We start from the raw sequence: 19081 nt of genomic DNA on the forward strand, positions 1-19081 counted from the left end.
CCATCAATCTCTTATTTTAAATGTTAGGGTTTTGACAAGGACCCCTTGACTTTCATGCTCAATTTTTGAACACTTATCGAGAGGGGGCGGGGTTATTCCTCCCTGGGGGAGATGTGGTCATTAACACCAGAGGCCCTCATCAGACGAATGAGTACTGCCCAGTCATCTAGTTATGCTTAGAAAAGCCCTAAACTCGATATTCCCTTCTCCAGGCGAGTCATTAGTGCTCAAATATTCTGAATGAACACTTCCACTGAAGTCCCTCTTTAAACTGCTGTATGAATACCCCCATTTTCAGTTAATAAAGGTTAATGAGAGCGTGTCACATTTTGTTTGTTTCAGAACTATATGTAATAATGCAGTACCAGACGGTTGTTTTCCATTTTGTATTGTGAATATGATCTGAGGGTTGTATAATACATGTTTTATTTATTTTATGATAAAGAACTTTGCAAAACTAAGTTGTAATTTACACGGAAAACACTCGTTGTGTCTCGGTGTCTCAGTAATGTTTAACAAAAAGTCTAGACTATTAGACCTTATTAATTTTACCTCTATTTGGATTGTTTTAAGACAGATACATCGTCTGCTGAGACCGATTGTGAACCCCTCGGGCCAGAACATCCCAAAGATGTTCAATCGGCGACATGTCTGGAAATTTGGCTGGTCAGGGCAATGTTGCGACACCTTGCAAAAACGAGCTCGGAGGACGTGCGTTGTCATCCTGGAACTCAAAGTTCTGACCTACGCACTGGGCAAATTAAAAGACCACTGGACGTAAAATTTGGTGCACATAACGTTGATTGGTCATGTTCCCGTCCTGCTGTCGTATGTGATACCAATCCAGACCATAATGCTACTACCACCATACACATCCTGCTCTTGGACTGCTGCCGGACAGTACCTCTCTCCACACCGTCTTCAAACACATTGTCTATCATCTGTAAAGGGTAAACAGAACCTGGATTCATCAGAAGACATAGTGTATCTCCAATGGCGCTGTTCACGACCCCCAAACTGTAGTGACCATTGTCTTCTGAGGCGCCCATGTGCCACAGTCAGACGCATTCCTTTGAAAGTACGTCTTGATTTCAGACCCGACGTTTTCAACCTGTATCGTATTGTTGACGTCGAAAGTCGGGTTCCTTTGGCAACCCCGAAGTTGTCCCACAGTTCTGGTGCAGGAATGAATATGTTCATCAAGGCTGCGGTGCGTGCATATCGATCCTGCCCAAGAGTAGTCTTTCTAGGCATTCCCGGGGCGGTCGCGTAGCCTTGTGATTAAAGCGTTCGCTCGTCACGCCGAAGACCCGACATGGGTACAATGTGTGAAGCCCATTTCTGGTGTCCCATGCAGTGATATTGCTGGAATATTGCTAAAAGCGGCGTAAAACCATACTCACTCACTCTAGGCATTCCCCTACCCACCCTAATTGTGCCGATATCGTTCCATTAGTCAGGGTATGACACTTTTTCAGATTACCAAAGTATCTGGCAAAAACATCTGTGATTGTCCAGCTTCAATCAGGTCTGTTGCGCGATTTCTTTCATTTTCTGTTTTGTACACTTTGGGAAGCATTTTCCTTCGTTGTACCCGATCAATGAAAAACGTGGTTGTAATTCGCACATGCAAGTAACCAGGAAACCTCACCGTGGACCGTGCAAAGTTTGAGCGGGTTGGCTCTCCATGTTAAATGACTGTCTGGAGAAACAAACCTGGTCATTTCATTCACAGAGCTGGAATGACAGGGGTTGGTGGTATAATAATGTTTAATACATGCCCCGTTCTTCACTCGCACAACACAAACATTCATGACAACAGTTTTAAGTCAGCACAAAGAAGATACTGTTTGGGCTGTATTTTGTTTATTTAGTTCTTTCATAAACAGCATTCAAGGACATTACAAACTTTTTATCCCTTTGTGATACTTTAAGCTGATCCAAGGAACCAAGCATATAATACATGTTGCTCCTATTGTCGAAAGTAAACGTTTCTGCTTTTATTAACCAGGTATTCATTCCTGTTGATGTAAATGCACACACACACACACACACGCGCACGAGCACACGCAAACACACGCACACACACAAAATAAGAAAATAAATAAATAAACGCATTAAATTGTCAAAATAAAAGTCAAAAATGCCTGAAGTCAAGGGCTTAACAGGCCTTTTGCAAATGTACCGCCGTGCAGGATCTCCTCCCACAATTGCTTTTCCACCGTGTCCAGACACTCGCATGTAGAACGATGTTTTTTATGACTAGTGTCCTCACATCATAGAAAAGCTATCTACATAACGCCATGTAAAAGAAACTCTATCACAGTATTTGTCCATGCATTAAAGGTCAGGGGACTACTCTTGTGTCCTATGACCTTTGACTGGGCAAATTTCACTTTGTCCCAAAGGTGACCTGTGTTTTGCCGCTCTATGAGAGGGTGCACAGCATAATGCACAATTATGTATAAGCTTACAGTGGGTTTCAAAAATCACTGTTAAATCTAAGACAGATGCAAAAGAGGCCAGATGCAATAAGTTGAAGCACATAAAAGCGGAACGAACGATAACATGAACCGGGACTGAAGTTTTGAAAATTAATTAACGCTCAAATTTACATCACATCCCTTACCTAGACGAGTCCAAAATGGCGAAAGGTGTCCAGAAAACTGCATTCCTACCTTGCTTTGTATCGCTGCATGGGTTGGTGTGTAGCTCCCTTGGATAAGAGCAATAACTCCAGCTGGCGGTCGATCGAAGCGCCACCAGTGGCTATAACGATTATGTCCCTTCTACGTACCTCCTATTGACCAATCAGATTCGACTTCTCATCGCTTGCTTCAAACAAAATCACGATCTATATTGAAATAAAACGGGTCTTACTTCGCGAAGTGCATCAAATCACATGCGCACCTTGATTAAAAACATGAAAATATTGGACTATATATGTTGACGCTAAATTGACGGTACAAATTCAGTACAACATTTAAAGAACCGGAAATCGATTTCGTTAACCGATTTTGATTGGACTATGCACAGACTCGTTAGTCCAGTCAAAGCATAACTCCTAAACTCCACCCTAGTTCGGCAAGGGTTGAAACTGAACTTTTACAGTCAGTTAATTCCCTTGCCTCGGGAAGATGACACAAGTGAGGCCCATGTGTACAAGCAGGAGGCCTCCCATAGCACAGCACAGATTGTTGGGGACCCATTCTAAAACGGAATCCCCTCTTTGCCTGCGTAGGAAGAACATGGAGTGTATAGTTGCTCTTTGTTTGTTTAGAGCAAACTCGGCCAACCCCACCCGTTCAAAAGCAAGTCAGATAATTGCTGTGTATACAGAAGTGAATCGGAATGACTGGGACTACCACGAAGACAGGTCGAAGACTGTACCGGGAATAGGAGATAAACAGGTTATCGAAAACATGAAAACATGTGCTGATATTTGGGTAAACGTTGATGTCAAATTTGATTTGTCATCCATGTGACTTCGTGTGGTCTGCAAATATTAGTATAAACCGACAGTGCGTGGGACGTTTCCGTTGTCCAGGCTTGGAGAGCGGAAGATCAGGGGTCCGATGCCAAAATGCCCCGGCCGCGTCATAACAAAAGAAGCTTACCCTGCCTGGCGCACTGCATTAAGGAATAAAACAAGGATTAGTACCTCGGAGTCGACATAATGTGTAGGGTATTCATGTTAAACTACCGTATGGTATATCAGTGGGCTACCACGATAAAACCAACTAGTTCGGTCTAGCAAGCAGGCACACACAAGCACGAATCGATGTATATAAGTGCCATGATCTTCAACGCGACGTTAAGCTCCTTTTTTTTCCTCACTGATAGCGCATGATCATTCGAAATTCGAGCGTTTGAAACCATGGTTTGTACTCTCGTTTTGGGGTGGGGTATTTGAGCAGGGTGGGGATAGGATTAAGTGTGGTAGTGCAGATCTGGATGGCAAGGGGGCAGGGTCAGTCATCACAAACCAACCATGTAACCGGGAACACTATATGGTCTAAAGAAATGTGAGTAAGTGAATACTTAACGTCAAACTCGCAATAGTCAGTAACAGAATCTGGATCAAGAATGGATCCAGCATTTTGAAAAGAAAGGGGTCCAAAATATCGAACTCCTCTCTCAGTCAATTTTATCGCCTATAACATACTACATTAAGTTTTCAAAAGGGGGAGGGGTCCTCCAATGTGGATCAATTAAACCAGTGGCTGAAACTATGAGCAACGATTCACGTCATCAGGGAGGCCCGACCACCCATCTGTCCATCGTCTCTTACTGCAAGCAATAGAGTGTCATGGATCTAGTTCAGCACGGGACTATACGTGGTCGACAAATAGAGGAGAGGGTTGTGTTTACTGCGCCACTACCCAAAACGTAGATAACACCAATGAAAGGGTCGTGTTTGTAACCTGTAGCGTGGGTTAATCTGTTCACGCAATGTCAGGGGGTGTTTCCAAAGTGTTTTTTGTCGAGTCAGAGCAAGGGACTTGATGTCGCTTGGTGATTTGCTGTTTGTAGGGCTATATAAAGAAAACCGCATTTGTCTCTTTGATTTATAGCAAGGAGGACCCTTCTCCCACTGGTAGGTGCTTCAAGTACTTATAGTAGTTAGGGAGGTGTGTGTGTGCGTCTGTGTGTCTATGTGTGTGTGTGTGTGCGCGTGTGTATGTGCATGTGTCTTTGTGTGTGTGTGTGTGTGTGTGCGTCTGTGTGTCCATGAGTGTGCGCGCGTGTGTGTATGTGCATGTGCATGTGTGTGAGTTATTTGGGAGACAGGCACTAGGGACAAACCATTTAATGTTCGGGGGTGGTGGGTTTGCTTGTATATCATGCAGTTCGAGACGGAGCTCCACGTCTCCATTTTGTGTCCATCTACTCGAGGAAACCAAACAATCATCATTAACAGCATCAAAATGTTAAGTCCGCTGATGTAGATCTCCCCGAGGCAAGAGAGTTAACTGACTTTAAAAGTCCAGTTTCCACCCTTGCCGAACTAGGCTGGAATTCCTTGGCTCGATCGTAGCGCCACCAGTGGCTATTACGAATAATGTCCTTCCTATGCCTCTCCGATTGACCAATCACTAGCATTTGCTTCAAACAAAACGGTGGCGCCCAGTCAAGACGATCTGATCGATAATCAAGATCTATATTGTGATCAAACGAGTCTTACATCGCGAAGTGCATCAAATCACGTGAGCACCTTGATTAAAAACATGAAAAGATATAGAAAATATTTAGTTAACAACGAGTTTGCGGTGCACAAGCTTTGCAAATCCTGCAGTCGACCGAGCTATGCATGACAGTTTACGAACCGGATTTCTCCACAATACCAGCCTAGTTCGCAAGGGTGGAAACTGGACTTTTACAGTCAGTTAACTCACTTGCCTCGGGAAGATGGCTGATGTACTGTTGACAGTGCAAGACTCGTGAAAAAGGCAGTCATATTTTGGAGAGACACAAGTAGTCTCTTAAGAATACCATGAACATGCATCAATTGATATCAAGGATGTTTTGACATTCGTTATTCTTCATCGTATGTAACTGTTCCCCGAAATATGCCATGTCAATGATATTGTAACCACCGCAATCAAATATTGTTACATCACTCAAAAAACTAAATTATTGTCCACAAAGCATAAACGTATCTGCCTAGTCTGTCATATAGCCCATACAAGTCTATAATAATTGCCAAGCCCAGATTACTGCAGTATCTGAAAATGAAGAAAGTCTCATTGCTCCCTTTAATTATATTTTATAACTAGTATTGAACAACAGTTTTTTCTGTAAATTGTATCATTTCAGAGGCTAGAAGTTAGACTAAAATCTACCAAACGCAATTTCAATTTGACAAAACCTCAGTGATCTCAAACTCCCTCCTCCCTACAATCCACCCCCACACCCAACCCAACCCAACCCAACCCAACCCCTACATCCTTACGCCTTTTTCGCATCTGTAGGCGGACTTGCTTCTTCATGTAGCTTTTTAAAACTGGCAGTAGCTTGGTTCTGTTCAGTGCTTTTTAACTGTATTTACCACTGACAGCACAGACGCCTGTGAACACGGGTTTAACGAATTTTAACTTGTAACTCGGAGTTCAGAATGTGGAGTCAGTTGGAGTATGCACGCAGATCACGCAACAACATCATCCACGTCTGCGCATGAATGTCAGTTACTCATACCCGAGAGTGTTTCATACTAATTAATGCGCGTCAACTTTTACGTAAACTAACTTGTATATAAATGTTTATTTTATAGTTTAAACTTTCCTTATTTGAATGTTCTTGTCAAGTGAAAATATTGTTTATAATGTCATACTATAAGCATAACAATGACTTACTTTATGCTGGATTTAATTTGGACGATGTGTTGTGGCAGATTGAAGGAATTTCAATTTAATATCATATGTATAACAAATAATATTATTGTATGCAACAAAAATGATTAACGCCCGACTCACTTTTATCAACGGAGCCTGTAAAAATAATCTTAAAAAAAAAGAAGAAAAAAACTATTGTGTGAAACAAAAATGATTTACGGACACACTCAGCAGTATTCCTGCTATATGACGGCGGTCTGTAAATAATCGAGTCTGGACAAGACAATCCAGTGATTGATATCATGAGCATCAATCTACGCAATTGGCATACAATAACATGCATCACCAATCAATGATTGATAGCATAAGGTTTGCTGAACAACATCGTGTTATGATTACTGCTGTTTCGGTATCCCCTTGTTTGTTCATTTAGGAGGTTTTCAATGTAGAGCTAGGTTGCCTGTAGATATAACCGCAATAAATTCAGTTAAATAGATGTAATGTTAAATACACAAATGTTAAATAAATGTATCTGTATCCAAAATGAAAACTGGTTGCGTTTTGGAAAACGAGATGGAGGTCCCAGCGAAACCGTTTACGAAACCGTTTACATGGACACTGGTATTAATGGCAGTGTATACATGGTTTAACACAACTGTATTTTCGTCCAGGTTCAAGATGTACGCAAAGACCATAGTGATAAGTGTACTGGTGCTGTTGGTGCTTCAATACGCCGTCAAGTTCTAGTAAGTATTCCTCAGTCTGTCCATACCAAATCTTCCTCCACGTTATCGTTGGATTGGGGGTTCCCAACGAGATCCGCTAGAAGCGATCAATGCGTATTGCCTTTACGTGTCTGAGACATCAAGGGCTGCAGTTTTACCTTATAACATAATCATAGGCATGAGGGTTAAACCCGTAGTTAACAATGCACTCACATATCCTACAAAACGCAAACACATCCTCAGAACATTTAGATTAGGGTCATACTCGTGTTGCCTTTGGGGTTTTAGTCAATCACATCTCGGGCCGATGGCCAACCTGGGTACAGAGGTGAAGCCCATTAATGACGTCCCCTACTCACTCCGAGGCAAGGGAGTTAACTGATTTGAAACGTCCAGATTCTACCCTTGCCGAACCTGTGGTAGATATTATATAAATTGGTCACTGGAAATCAGTGATGACACCAGGTGTTCGCGTAAAGGGTAAGCATGCTGATTGTCCTGTTCTACCGGTAGCCCCCACCACCACACAATGTGCATGAATTAAGTGTCGATGATAAAGAATGGGAGTTATGACGGTGTGAGAGCTAAGATCACAGAAAGTGTTGATTGGCCCCGTTAAAACGAAGTTTTCTTGGCACATAAATCTGACAATCAGTAACAGCCAAAAATGACGAACCCACACACAATCACTCCCCACCGACAATGCCGAATAAACAGTCCCATTCGAATACTAAAGAAAACTTGAGCAATATGTTTTATAACTTTTTGTCTTTTTATATTATTTCAGTTTCAAGATGGGTTACAGCAAACATATCTTCAACCATTACCCCGGCCCGTGCCACCAGGTGCAAGGAATGGGTCAGCTGCTTTTGTACTTACTCTCCTTAAACCTAGCTCTCGGCAATTTGTGGTACATACAAAAGTTCATCGTCATGCGGAGCAGCTAATGCCCCTTTACATGATGCTTGTTTTGTTTGCAATCAGCAGTATTCGCACAATATCACTGCTGCTCGTAAATAGTCGAGCCTGGGTCAGACAAACTAGTGGTTGATATTATGAGCAACATCCAACGCCGTCGGGATACGATGAGTTGCAATCAACAAAGCCACCGAACCTGACCACCCGACCTAATATAGTCACCGTTAACAAGAAGCACTAGAGGGCTAGCAACCCCAGGTCACCGGGGTTGTGTGAAACGCGAAACGATTCATGCACTGCATCATTCATTTTATGTCCATGTGTTTTGATTATTTATGATTATTATGATTATCAGGTATTGGCTCTGAAGACATGCACTTGATGGACAATGGTATCGTTTTCATTTCATCGGTAAGTGTCAGGCAAACTATATATTATAAGCAAGTTTTTAAAGAAGTAACCTTTTCATATTGCCTATGGGATTATCCTTTTCTTAAACACATATTATGATATCTTTTGGCGAACGTCAGCACTCCATGTAACATTCATACCAATAAACTGAAATTGAATTGCTTTACAAACAATTCAGAACGTGGTCCCGATATGGAGATGTAAGATACCAGTGATATACGCCAAAGCCATCAACATCATCACCATGTCCACAAATACCCACGATTGTCTGGTTACAGTACACTACGTTTATAACGAACACGATTATAACGAACTGACCGAGATAACGAACTTAATATACTTAATGCTGTATATATGCTTATAACGCACTATGGTTATTACGAACTAAAATTTGTGGTCCCTTTGAGTTCGTTATAACCGTAGTTTACTTTACTAAGATTAGGGTTTGAAGGGAATATGCCACAATAACAGGAGATGTCGTTATGATTGCAGTTTGATTATGGAACAAATTTTGATTATTTCCAAAGGAAAATATATTCTTTATTAACAATCAAATTAATTAATTTTGATTAAATAACCAGTCATGAAGCAAATTAGTGTGGAGCGAATGAACTCAATCCAATAAAGTTGACCTCGTAGGAATGAGGAGGCAGTAGGAATGTGCGAGCATAGCTCTGCTGATGCGTAATAAAAGCGAGCTGATTGCTTCCAGGGGTTTAGGATGAAAGCAAACTCAGCAGCCTTTGACAAGTTCTACTCAGAGAACAAGGGCAAGGGCACGATCTATCTGTTCGACATGAACGACCCCAAGAAGAACGTCCAAGAGATGAGTCTGACCTCCACCAAGGAGTTCGACAAGGACAGGTTTCAGCCCCATGGTATCAGCGTGTGGGAGGACAAGAAAGCAGGTGGGCTGACAGGGTTTAGTATGCTGTATTGGGTGTAGCGGGGGTATCAGTGATGCTTTCAGTTACTGTTTTATTAGTTCTTCAAAGACACTTAAGTTTCCATGTGTCCTTCGGGGACACTAAGAGCTGTCATCAGTCCTTGAGAGACACTGAGAGCTGTTATAAGTTCTCCAGGCACACTTAGAGCTATTATCAGTCCTTCGGGGACACTTAAAGATGTCATCAGTCTTTCAGGGACACTGAAAGTTGTTATCCTTTATTCATGGAACATTTTGAGCTGTTACCATTCCTTCAGAGACACTCGGAGCTGTTATCAGTCTTTCAGTGACTCTGAGAGCTGTTATAATTTATTTACGGAACATGTAGAGCTGTCATCAGTCCTTCAGAGACACTTATTGGTGTTATCAGTCCTCCAGAGACACTTAGATCTGTTATCAGTTTTTCAGGGACACTTAGAATGTGTACTCAGTGCTTCAGGGACACTTCTTGCTGTTATCAGTCCTACAGGTGAGGTGTCCAGTTTAGATGTGACAGTGCTATGCATGACACACAATGTGTGTTAGGTGAATGTATGCTCGAATGTGTGAAGAATGATCTGCAAAGGTATGGATATCTTCTTATGTAAAGTATTTTGCTTTCAGGTAAATTGTACCTGTATGCTACTAATCACGAGCGAGATGGAGAGGAGAGAATAGAGAAATTCCTGGTGTCTGTCGCCAAGCGTTCTCTTCAGCACCTGAAATCCTACTACGGAGATCCAACTATTAAACAGTAAGCGCGAAGTGAGGTTTGCTGTGGACGCACGCAATCTTCTATTTAAGTCGCGTTTGAAATATTGGAGTAACTTGCCGTCCACCATTAATCCTGTCCAAACTTTCTTTCTTCGTTTAAGGGATGTGAAATAGTCAAAATACAACGCTGAAAGCTTACAGGATAAAATTGGGTGCGGAGTGCAAATAGTAGCAATATTGTCTGGGGTGAGGGAAAGTGAAACAGGGATTACGTCACGTCCAAGATTATTGCACTTATATACGTACGTGTGTTTGTGTGAGAGAGAGAGAATGAGAGAGAGAGAGAGAGAGCTAGAGAGAGAGAGAGAGAGAGAGAGAGAGAGAGAGGGAGAGATACCATGCTGCAGTTTAACATGAATACCCAACCCAGACACAGTATGTTGACTCCGAGAAAACAAGTACCATCCAATTCCCGACCTTCCGCTCCCGGGGGACGCTCTATTCACTAGACACGGAGGCGGTCGACGCGTGGGTTGAACCAATGCGAGAATCGAATTAAAAACTCTTCTATTGCCAGTTTAGAAAAATGAACCCGTAACAAACGGTTCATGAGTTATTGATTGAGTGGGGTGTTACGCCATTGTGAACAGTGAGTTCCAGTTATATCACGGCGTGTCAGCTTAATGATGGGGAAAGTCCGAAGTAATGCAGGTCTCAGATGTTTTCCTCTTTGGTGAAATCTAGAAACATAATCGGGTCGAACCGGGATTCGAAACAACATCGGAGGTTTCTGGCGTACCCAAGGGACGTAGCTCTGCACAACGGTTTGGGCCACCCTGACCCCCAAACGTTCATGAAATCAATGACACTGCCCACACGGAACTTACTTATCAACGCTGTCAGGGTTCATTTCCAGACTGAACGACGTCATTGCCACCGGCGACGACAGCTTCTACTACAGCAACTTCTTCTCGTCGTCCAGTTATATTGGGCGTATGCTGGAGATGATGTCCTTCATGGCTTGGACCAACGTAGGCTACTATGATGGCAAAGGATATCGCACAGTAGCCGATGGAATCATCATGGCTAACGGTATACAGATGTCCCGGGATGGAAAGTGAGATCATATTCTACACAGTACTGATTTTTTCTAATTCCACATATATTTAAATAGTTGTTATATATTTTAGTTTGTTTGTTTGTCATTTAACGCCGCACTCAGCAATATTCCAGCTATATGACGGCGGTCTGTAAATAATCGAGTCTGGACCAGACAATTCAGTCATTGACCTCATGAGCATCGATCCACTAAATTGGGTTACGATGACTTACATCAACCAAGTCAGCGAGCCTGACCAACCGATCCCGTTAGTCGCCTCTTACGACAAGCATAGTCGCATGGAAAGCTGAAGACCTATTCTACCTAGTCTTACTGGTACTACAAAAAAACATGTTTTATCTTTTAATTTCTCATTCCAAATTTGAAAAAAACGTGCCATTCGACTTGGCGAAATGGATACCAAGTTAAATAAATATTAAGTTTGATCACTATATATCAGAACAATTTCACCCCACCCCCGACACACCCCTAAGTTCTGCTAACCACTCGGGTTCCGTTATCCTGACGTCATCGTATGCCAGGGTGACGTCATAGAATATGGAATTTGTGTTTTTTTCTGGAGTCATCATATTGCTATCTGGCCTACATCTAGTCACTCTAATGAAAGTGTTGTGTTTCAGATACGTCTTTGTCGCTACCAGCATGGGTCATGAGATAAAGATATACGAAAGAAGAAACGATAATTCCTTGAACTTAAAGCAGGTATGCAAATGAATGACTTTATTGTGACTGGATATATTCGCCAAACACCTCGCTTGAATAACAAGGGAATCACCTCTTCAGCGGTTAAGATAAAAGTAAGAAAGATTTTATGTACGAAACACAAGCACAAAGGGACACAATTAGACAATTTCATTCTTAAGAAAAAAGAGGGTTGATTGCCTTTCAAATAATTGCCTCCAATGACAACAAAACAGGAAGACAACGTTGTAGTGATGTTTCGTATCAAGCAATATGCAACGTACTTCTTTTCCAGTCATACGCCTTCCACACGTTTCCTGACAATATCATGGAGGACCCAGTATCCGGGGATTTGTATGTAGCTTTCCATCCAATCGGACACCTTATGGCACAACACGTGACAGATCCATCTTTAGAAGCGCCGTCTCAGGTATGAATGAAGTCATTCAGACGCCGGAGTTTGTCAGATAGCTAAACTCGTCGTTTGTAAATATTGCAATCTTTATATTGGTGTTTCGGCGTGATCAGATAGTGGCTGAAGTTTTTCAGGAAGTTGCTAGTAAGCATATTTATGACTCATGTTTTTCACTGGACATGCTTGTATGTTTTTTGTTGTGGTTCCCAAAACAATATTTTTGCTCCTTCGTTGACACCTGTTACGACTACGTCTAGAAAGAGAATGCAAAAGAAAATACAGATTAACACTGTCGATAAACGTCATGTGACAATATATGTAAGGGTGCTGTTTAGTATAAGATGCGCGGATGGTTCAAAATTTGAACATCATCGGTTGCTATGTATATTTCCTTCCATCCTGTACCAAAACACAAAAATCATAAAACAAATAAATTTTCTCAGATACAACCATTTTGCCCTGTACATTGATTTTGACATGGACATGGCATGGACTTGGATTTGGACATGGACATGGACATGGACATGGACATGGACTTAATGGACATGGACATGGACTTGGACTTAACAAACTTGGACTTGGACTTGGACTTGGACTTGGACTTGGACTTGGACATGGACATGGACTTGGACATGGACATGGACATGGACTTGGACTTGGACTTGGATTTTAAATACAACTTGGACTTGGACTTTACATATAATAAGCACATAAACGTTGACATGGACTTGAATTTTAAATTTAAATTCAGATCCTGCAGGTGAAACTGAAGGAAGGCACGGTGTCCTCAGTGACGGAGCTATTTGTTGATGACGGACACCTGGTGTCAGGATCCTCCGTTGCAGTTGTGTACAAGAAGAAGATGCTGATTGGCTCCTTGATTAACAAACTTGTGTATTGTGACGTAACTGTACCTCTGTAGCATGTCTTCGGAATATCTACATAATAACATGTGTTATCAGATATCCATTAATGATATGAGGCATTTTGCATGTGCGATAGAGCCAACATAGAGACGGTCATATCACAGGAGTGTAATAACCAGACCTGTATTACACCCGCTGCCGGTCGATATGGCATTTCAATACATTTGGAATCGGCGATAGATATCAGCCGGGTGGTGTCTCGTCTGCTCAGCTAGCTTTCCCCTGACAATGTCTTCCAAACAAGGTGAAAATGTATTGCATTCACATGCAAATCATACATTTACAATTTGATGTTATGATGTATGATAAAACGGTTATTATACGTCAGTTTTCATATCATACCCTCTATCAAACCTCAAGACAATCAGGCGGATAGGGGGTCTCGGCTTGATATGGGGTATAATATAAAAACTGACATATAGTAACTTCTAAATATACCCACGATTTTTCAATGTGTATCGGCCACGTCTGTACTGACATATCGATTAACATTATATGTGTAATCAACATTGAAGCGTCGTTCCAATCTGTTGGTTAAGCGCCACACGGTGCAACGACATACAGCTTTGTAAGTTTTATGTGTCATTGTCGCCTCATCATTTCTTCAAGGGGGCACGGGTGGCCCAGTCGTCTAAGGCGCCTCAATTCGCTGTGCAGAGTTGCGTCCCTTTGGCACGCCAGAAACCTATGATTGTGGGTTCGAATCCCGGTTCGCCCCGATTATGTTTCTAGGTTTGTCAGCACCATACCTGTGCTCGTGGGTTTCACCGAAGTGGTAAACGTCTGAGACCTGCATCACTTCGTGCTTTCCTCCCACATGAAGCTGACACGCCGCGATATAACTGGAATACTGTTAAAAACGGCGTTAAACCCAACTCACTCACTCACTCATGTCTTCAGAGAAAATTGGTTGTGGTTTACCGATTAATGAGATAGTGGTTTTAGAGTTCAAAGGTTGGTACCTTCATTTTAGGTTAGGTATGGACTCTAACACATTTATTTAAACTTTACAGCGTGAATCGACTTTCATATTCGTGCATACCAAATGCTTAATATTTCCCACTCCTTTTTATATGCATATTGCGGCTCGCAGTTATTGTGCAGCAACCACCCACAAATGGTCTCTTTTTCCAGAGACACCATACCTATAATTATACCTATATGTGATCGCTGCTGTGAACTAATCAATGCAATAATCAAATGCAACCAACCATGTCGGATTAACGGGACTTGACTGGAGTTAAAATTTAAATACACTGTACATTATCACCAACATAACATATGTCATATTCAAATATCTTAGTTTTCAGATTTTGTGAAAACATACAGACAGATAAAGTTTGTTTAATACATCCTTAAGTGTTTTTATGGAGGAATTGATCAACATAGATGCTACATAGATCGAGGTTTTGGACACTGTGTTCAGGGTTATTCATATGGCTGTGCCAGAGAATGATATAAATTGTATCGACCCGATATTTGTCGTAAGAGACGACTACTATTTGTCGTAGGGGGCGACTAACGGGACCGGTTGGTCAGATTCGCTGACTTGGTTGATGCATCTGAGTGCTACCCAATTTCATGGATCTATGCTCCTGATATCAATCAGTGGATTGTCTGGTCCAGACTCGATTATTTACTGACCGCCGTCATATAGCTGGCATATTACTGAGTGTGCCTTAAAAAACAAACAAATACCAAACAAACATTAATTGCATCTGATATGGAAAGCATTAGCTGCCAATGTCGTCCAACAGAGGTAGGTTGAAATGGGGTTTGATGTCCCGTTCAATTTGCACTTATGTTTAGCATGGTTTCCCTACTCTGACTCTGATCCGACCCGTCCTTGTTTTATCCCCTTAAGGCGGAGAAACAGGCATCAGTTTGGTATGACACTTGGTTGAACCAACAACCTTCGGATCTCTGGGAAGACGCTATACTAAACGCTCTATCCACTAGACCATGGAGGCGGTGAAGGACTTGAATCGAACTAACTAGAACTGACCAAATGGGGATTCCAGGGTAGACAGGTCCCCAGCAACCAATGCTGGTCGTGAGAGGTCACTTAATAGATCGGGTGGCCAGGCTCGGAGACTTAGTTGATTGTTTGTCATCGTACTTACACGGCGTTGGGCGTTGCTCACAATATCAATCACTTGGATTATTTACAGATCGCCATCATTTAGTTGGAGTGTGGTGTTAACCAACAAACAAACGTATCTATAGGCAAACCAAGACGAAAGAGCGAGTGAGTATGGTTTTACGCCGCTTTTAGCAATATTCCAGCAATATCCAGCGGGGGACACCAGAAATGGGCTTCACACTTTGTAGCCATGTCGGGAAACGAACCAGGGTATTCGGCTTGATGACCGAACGCTTTAACCACTAGGCTACCCGACTGCCCCAAACCAAGAACACATAAAATACATTAAAGGGTTACATTTTTAATGTAATAAAAATGTCTACAGTACAGACACTCCATGGATCAGTTGCCATTTGCAGGCTGGAGCGGCCTGTCATGATTGCAATTCAAGCACACGCAATAATAAAACTCTCTGCGATATTTATTGCTATTTGTGTTAGTCTTTCTAAATGAAAGAAAATGCATAATTCACACGTAAATCAGCCGGCATTATAAAAAAAACCTACAAAAGTAAAAACATAAAGCGTTGCTGGCAATAGTGGATTCCAACCCTCTGGCTCAGCTCGGGCCGACATTTCTTGAATTCAGGCATTACCCAAGCTCCTTCCCTGCTTGTGACGCGGTCGTTATACTCCAGGTGTCCTTGCTCCCACCAGTGGGGAAGCGAAGCGGCCTTTCAAGAATTTTGAAATTTGCCCTCCAACCCCAAATCTAGTGACATTTATATTAATGTGAAGAACCCAATTTCCCTTTTGCATTATCATTAAACTAATTACTTGTCAGATGAAACTTGAAAATGAAATAGAAATTCAAATTGACAAACAAAGAAGATAATCTAGCTGGGGTAAGAGTCATCACATGTTTGTAAACTTAACGGTTCAGGGATGTGGGGGATACAGCGTGCACAGATGACATCGAGATGTTGAGTGTTTCACTGAAACCACAATATCTACCTTGAGAAATTGGAAAAATTATTTGTTTTACATTTTTTTTTACATTCCCCCCAATACTAATACTGACAGAATTTATACTATCATTCACGTTCAGATCAACAACTGGAAGGTTTATCAACAGAGGCACCTAAGAGAAAGTTCATTTTGGGAGAGGGGATCGATGATCATGATGTCAGTCACTGGATTGTCTGGTCCAGACTCGATTATTTACAGACCGCCGTCATATAGCTGGAATATTGCTGAGTGTGGCATTAAACAACAAACAAACCAAACAATTTTGGGAGAGTTTATTTCCTGTTAGCTGAACAGAGTTCTTCCTAATGACTACCATTATGACTGCCCTACAAGAGATGATAAAACCATTCATCTATGTTACGGGAATGCAAAGGACGCCTACAATGTTCAGGAAACCCCTCATTGGAACATCGGATGATAGTGTGATCAGTTTTATTCCAACATACAGACAAGAGCCCAGAAGTGACAAACTTATTGTAAAATCTGTCAAATCGTGGACAACAGTTTCACTGGATCAATTAAGAGAGTGTTTTCATTGTACCACTTGGGAAGTGTTCGAGGAATCAAGTGCTGACTTAAAAGAACTAGTTGATGTAATTACTGATTTCATAAATTTCTGTGTAGACTTTATTGTGCCGGATAAATTAATCAACGTGTACCCGAACAGCCGCGTTGAAGCCCTGGGTATCAAAAGAGCTAAGCTCTGTGCTCAACGAAAAGAAGCGAGCTTTTCTTGCAGGCGAGATGACAAAAGTAAAATCCATTTCAAAGGACATCATGGATTCGACAAGGAAATGCCAATCACTTTCGGTACAAAATCTACGTTCTGCTTGGCATAGCATAAAGACTATCATTGGGACTAACAAAAACCACAAACGCAAAAATGCAAAGGATGGTGGGTCTTGCGCCATTGAGTTGAACTATTTTCATGCTCGTTTTGATACTTGTGATTGTTCCTCAAAGAGTTAAAAATGTGTTTCAGTCCCTAAGTTCAGGATGATGATAACGTAGCCATATCTGATGATGATATGCTTAAATCTTCATGGGCAATAAACAAGGCGTGCGCCCGGATAATATACTAAGTCTAGTATATGGTTTAGTATTTATAAAAGGCAGTGTGCAGTTGTGCAGCATATTTTCAAGCTTCATTAGATTGCCATCACATTACTATAATATTATGGGAAGGTTCTGACATTGTACCTGTTCCCCAAAAGCAAAACCTGACTGTACACACTGACCATCGCCATGTGGCTTTAACTTCAATAGTTGTGAAATGCCTTGAACGCATTATGAAGAGATTGCTAATTTTCAGCATATTCTTGACCCTTTGCAATTTGCATATAGACCAAACAGGTGTTGAGGACGCAACACAGATTCCCCTGAATAAGCTTTATAACCACCTCGATAACGGTAAATTGTAAGAATATTGTTTCGTCGATTTTTCAACCGATTGCAATAATATACAGCCTCACTTGCAAAAGCTTGATAACATGGGTGTTAACTCAAATATTGACAAATGGGACAAACCCTTGATTGTTAACAGGCCTCAGTCCCTCACCGTTAAAGGCACCCTCTCTTGTTCGTACTTCTTCAGGATGGGTAGGCTAGTGGTTAAAGCGTTCGATTCCACACATGGGTACAATTTATAAAGCCCATTTCTCGGGTGATAGTGGCTTAAAACATACTCACTCACGTACACACAGTCACTACAGGGGACCCTCAAGGTTGTGTCATCTCGCCTATTTTATTTGTTTTGTTCACAAATGACTGTATGAGCCCTTTCATTTCCATCGTCTCGGGGTAAGGGAGTCAACTGGCTATAAGAGTCAAGTTTCCTCCCTTGTCGAACTGGGCTGCAATTTTGTCGCTCGGTCGTAGCGCCACCAGTGGCTATTACGAGTTATGAAATTCACCCCTTTGTCCCTTCTATTGCCCACTCAGATTCCACCTCTCACATCACTTGCCATCTTCCCGAGGCAAGGGAGTAAACTGACTATTAAAATCTAGTTTCCACCCTTGCCGAAACAGGCCGGAATTTGGCAGTTACATTTTGGTTGGACTAACGAGCCTGTGCATAGTCCAATGTGACGTTAAGTTGCACATGTCTGTACTTGAATACAACAGAATATACACATTGATTCAATACCTCGTTGTGTCATCATTGGGCATTATTCCTAACTAACTGACAGTGATTGGGACAGCAACGGTTGTTGGGGACCAACTCTAACCCGAAATCCCCTCTTTGCCGGCGTAGGAGGAATATGCATGGGGTATAACCGCTCTGTGTTTGTTCAGAGCAAACGCGGTCACCTCGACCTTTCAGAAAGCAACTACCACAATTGATATGTGTACAGTAGTGAGTCAGCATTACTGGGACTACGACGAGAGCAGGCCGCAGACTATACCGGGTTTAGGAGATAAACAGGGTATCAAAAATGAGACGTGCTGATATAGGGGTAACACGTGCTGTAAAAGTTGATTTGTCATCCAGGTGACTTCGTGTGGTTTGCAAATATTGGTATAAACCGAGAGTATATGGGACCGCCTCCGTGGTCTAGGATAGAGAGCGTCTGCCTGGAGAGTGGAAAGCTGGTGGTTCGATTACCTTCATAAGACGTAAAACATGAAAACAAGGATCAGACGCTTGGAGTCAGTATAATGAGCCTGCATGGGATATCTTTATTAAACTGCTGTATGGTATCTCGGTGGGCTAGCGCTAATAGACATTAGTCCGGACTAACACACGCATGCACGCATGCATGCACGCAGGCACGCACGCACGCTTCCATTTCTCTTCCCACAT

General features: G+C 42.0%; 1 protein-coding gene across 1 annotated transcript; it reads left to right on the forward strand.

Moving 5' to 3' along the window:
* Positions 1–7010: 7010 nt before the first annotated feature.
* Positions 7011–13800, forward strand: LOC139463369 (serum paraoxonase/arylesterase 1-like). The gene is made up of 9 exons (XM_071244625.1): positions 7011–7078; positions 7845–7915; positions 8331–8386; positions 9099–9294; positions 9936–10065; positions 10942–11142; positions 11766–11847; positions 12122–12256; positions 12993–13800. The coding sequence occupies exons 1-9, from the start codon at positions 7011–7013 to the stop codon at positions 13161–13163; spliced, it is 1110 nt and encodes a 369-aa protein (XP_071100726.1). The 3' UTR covers positions 13164–13800.
* The last annotated feature ends 5281 nt before the right edge of the window (positions 13801–19081 follow it).

This window comes from Haliotis cracherodii, unplaced genomic scaffold (assembly GCF_022045235.1).
Source record: "Haliotis cracherodii isolate W230 unplaced genomic scaffold, xgHalCrac1.p SCAF_16, whole genome shotgun sequence".
NCBI classification, from domain to species: domain Eukaryota; kingdom Metazoa; phylum Mollusca; class Gastropoda; order Lepetellida; family Haliotidae; genus Haliotis; species Haliotis cracherodii.